Source organism: Primulina tabacum, chromosome 6, assembly GCF_025594145.1.
Source record: "Primulina tabacum isolate GXHZ01 chromosome 6, ASM2559414v2, whole genome shotgun sequence".
In the NCBI taxonomy this organism is placed as follows: domain Eukaryota; kingdom Viridiplantae; phylum Streptophyta; class Magnoliopsida; order Lamiales; family Gesneriaceae; genus Primulina; species Primulina tabacum.
This window is the reverse complement of record NC_134555.1, coordinates 6,378,378-6,382,552: the sequence shown is the minus strand read 5'-3', so window position 1 is coordinate 6,382,552 and position 4,175 is coordinate 6,378,378. Positions and strand designations below refer to the sequence as shown.

The 4,175-nt window shown below is 32.8% G+C and overlaps 1 protein-coding gene across 1 annotated transcript; it reads right to left on the bottom strand.

Moving 5' to 3' along the window:
• Positions 1 to 435: 435 nt before the first annotated feature.
• Positions 436 to 1,723, bottom strand: LOC142549011 (ethylene-responsive transcription factor 3-like). The gene has a single exon (XM_075657729.1). It carries the CDS (start codon positions 1,549 to 1,551, stop codon positions 859 to 861), a length of 693 nt encoding a protein of 230 aa, XP_075513844.1. The 5' UTR covers positions 1,552 to 1,723; the 3' UTR covers positions 436 to 858.
• Between the last annotated feature and the right edge of the window lie 2,452 nt (positions 1,724 to 4,175).

The window sequence follows — 4,175 nt, the reverse complement described above, 5'->3', positions numbered from 1 at the left end:
GAACCTCATTTGTTATACAGGCACAAACGCAAAGTAAAAAGGCGCTGCAATTCTAATTAACATAAGTGCAATGCAAAAAAAGCAAGGAAAAATAAGTAACTCTTCGCCATCAATCTGTGCACTTCAAACTGGACTGAGATAGTCCCAAGGAACGCATAAGGTGCTAGGCAACATGATGAATAATGCAGATTGGTGATTTGAACAATGATAATGAGCTTGCATGATTGTATAACCTAAATTTCAACTCACCATCACAAAGCCACTGCCTGTTACACATACATCTTGATGATTACACAAACTCTAGAACCAGGATTACATCCCACAAAGTCCGAAAAATATGAAACCAGATTAGACATATGTGTGTGCGGTGTAGACTAAAGTTTGTCTTGTTACACCAACGTAAAAAGAAAACGCCATGAGGCACACAAGGGAACAGATCAAAATCGATTCTTCACGTAGTCATATATGCTCACAAAAGTTAGCTTCAAATACAAAAGATTTTTTAGACATCCATAAGATGGCAAAAAAAGATTGACAATATCATAGAAGCGCAATGAAAACACATTGTATTATCTTCTATGCATATGGATCATAAAATTGAAGTCTATAAGATTAAAACATGTAAATTCTCTTCAAACAACAGATACTCGTAGAAGACAAGACTTTCAAGAAATCCCTCAATTTTTATAACATCTTGATCTTCACCACTTTCTACAAGCACTCTTCTCTCATATCTTCTCTTTCTTTTTTCGTTTTTTCCCAAATAATAAAAGGAAAAAAATAAAAGAAAATTCAGTAATTTAATTTAAACCCAATGGATTTCTTCCACAGGACGAGATCATCGTCGCCGGGCATAGCTCAGAGCCGGAGAGCTGTGCAATAGAGCTCATCGAGGTCTGCTGCGGAGGCATCCACGGGCGGCGGCATGTTAAGGTCGAAAGGCAGGGGCTTTTTACAAGAGGAAGAAGCGATATCACATTCTGCGTCATCAACAACCGAGGATGAGGAATCACAATCGCTACGACAATCATCTGGAGCCATCGGCGGCAACGAAGGATTCCTTCTCCTCTGTGCAAACCGAGGCGGCGGCGGGTGGAGCTGGCGGGGTCCACTGAATGACTCCACGGTGCTGCTCATCCCACTGAAGGTAGGCCTCTGCTGCGCAACAATCTGGTGCTCCCGAGGGTAGAACCGTGAATTCGAGAAAGGATCATTAGGGTTCGCACCGAATCGAGCTAGAATAGGGTTTTGAGGATTGGAATCGGGGTAACCATTGCCGTTGTCCGGCGGGCCAAAGTTTGTCTTCGCCTTTGCCCCACGAAGAGAGAGCGCGGCGGCATCGTAAGCCCGAGCGGCGTCCTCAGCAGAATCAAAGGTGCCGAGCCAGACACGGGTCTTCTTCCAAGGATCTCTGATCTCCGCCGCAAACCTTCCCCATGGCCTCTTTCTAACACCACGGAACCTGATCTCCTTCGATCCTCCAGATCCGTCAGCATCTCCGCCGTTCCCCGCTGCCGCCGTCTGCCTTGCAGCAACTCTCCCTCTCGGCATAGCTCAAATCCAAAGAAAACCCACGAAAATTATCGAAATGTACAATTTCACAGATTAAACAACGATCAGAGATTTGATTGCAATGTTATCAGCTCATTTATTCGCGCGCTCCACCGTGTGCTGTGTGAAAAGAGAAAAGGAGGGGGGGGGGGGGGGGGGGGGCAGGGGTAGGCTGTTGGGCTAGAATTATTTTTTAATTTTCCACCATTGTTGCATCTGGAATACAAGTCTACATTGGCACACGTATCGATGGTTCCCACTTTTTATTTCCTCCACGCACTTAGATAAAAAAAATATCCATGAGACGATATCACGAATCTTTGTTTCTGAGACGAGTCAATCTTACCGATATTCATAATAAAAAATAATATTTTTAGTATAAAAAGTAATAATTTTTCATGGATGACTCATATAAAAGATTGAGATTCATCTCATAAAATACGATCCGTGAAACCATCTCATGCAAATTTTTGCAAAAAATTGAGGTTATCTTTTTATTTTATTTATTTTTTCCAAATATTATTTTGGCTATAATAATTATTTGTTTGATTTTATTTTTTGGGAAATTTTCATGCAAATCTAAAGTATATGTTTTTTATATATATAAATTTATGTTCCTATAGTTCGTTTTTAAACAAAAACAAAAAATAAATAGTAAAATCTAAAAAAAATGTAATAAATGTAGTATTTTCGTAAATAAATAGTCAGCAAAACGTAATAAAAACATCAATTTTATTATTTTATATAGACAAGTGAATTTTTCGTAAATAAAAAAAAACAAATGACACAAAATTAGTATTATTTTAAGTAAATAAGAAAACATCTAATGTCTAAACAAATGGGAAGATTAATATGAATAATATTTTGGTTTTGTTGGAAATTAAGTTAAAATATAAGCGTAATTTCATCTAAAATTTCACTAATTAATTGGAAAAAATTAATTAATGAATCTTTAACATAAAAATATACAATTATATTTGTGCAAGTTCATGTGCTTGGGACATGAGTATTAAAAGTTTTCACTACAATAAGTTTTCCAATGGACATTAAATTACTCGTGAGGTAAATCATTCAGTATCACTCGTGAGGTATATCATTCAAAAATACATTTTGCTATTTTAAAAGAGATAGATTCAAAAGAGTTTCAAATGGAAATTAAATTACCATCAATAATCAGAAATGTTAACACTCAATGCATGCAATTCGAAAATTTCCATAATTTCAAAGAGTTAATGTATGATATAATTCTGCCAAAAGCATCCAATGTATAATTTTGTCCTTTTGGATGTCTTATTTGAATTTTAAATTATAAATAATGCAATATTGCATATTATATTAAAAACCAATTTTATTATATTTATCTACTAAATTTATCTACTCCAAAATTGCATTCTGAAATGACTCATCTTTTCAGCACCATATCTGAGTTGAATCCTTCCAAGATGTAATGTTCGTTTAAATTTAGATTTGTTCGTTGTTATGAACTACCTAATATGGAAACAACGAGACATTAAATTTGAAATCTGACTTTCATGACCGAGAAGTAAAAAATATTATTTTTCTATTTGTACAAAATTTTAATTATTACGTATTTACTAATGTGATAATTTTCTTCTATATTACAAAGTTCACAGATACATGATAATATAAAATATCCCGTAATGGAAATGATTAAACCAATTCTAAAGAAAGTACCGTCTTATTAGAAGACACATTATAAAATTTATTGGCATTGTTTTGGAATACACATAGTAAATGTTAATAAAATAACTTTTCTGGTTTATACATAATTTATTTATAGTCGCATATTTCATTTTTCTTTAGGAATAATAGGCTGTTGTGTATATTATGAATAGATTTTGTAGATAAAATCACAACTCATTTGAATAAAGATATTGATGAAACAATTATTGTTATCATTCAAATGTGTCAAACGCGTGTCATGTCACAAAATTATTTGTGGATGTGGATTTAGATGAAATTATTGAATTTTAAAAAAATTATTTCTCATTAATTTTATTGAATTTGATTTTAAAATATTTTTTTATCACATGTTAAAAAATAATAATATATAACTTCTAAAAAATTAAAAAATTAAAAAATTAAATATGTATTAAGGTTGGTGGTCGACATCAATACGCTAAACACGATAAGCATCATGTCATTGTCATAGGCTAACACAATCTAAAGTTTTGATATATGATAGTGATTATTAGCCAAAAAAATTAATCGACATGCGTTGTATTTAATAAAGTTTTTTAAAATTAGCGAAAAAATAATTTTTATAGTTATATTATTTTTTCAATTTAAATGTCTATTCATTTTTCACTAATTTTTAATAATATCATCCAGTGCATCGCACGTGTTAAATACTAGTTTCATCTAAAATTTCACTAATTAATTGGAAAAAATTAATTAATGGATCTTTAACATAAAAATATACAATTATATTTGTGCAGGTTCATGTGCTTCGGACACTTATTTCTTCGTCTTATATACTATATGGTATTCCTCTGGTACGGCAAATGAATCCAACCATCGTATTAGCAGATACCAATCCATATTATAGGTTTGGTATTTGAATTGGTTTGATTAAAATTAATTAATGGATCGAGTATAATAAT

Coding starts and splice junctions, on each gene's coding strand:
- LOC142549011 (XM_075657729.1), bottom strand. CDS start 1,551: ATGCCGAGAGGGAGAGTTGCTGCAAGGCAGACGGCGGCAGCGGGGAAC.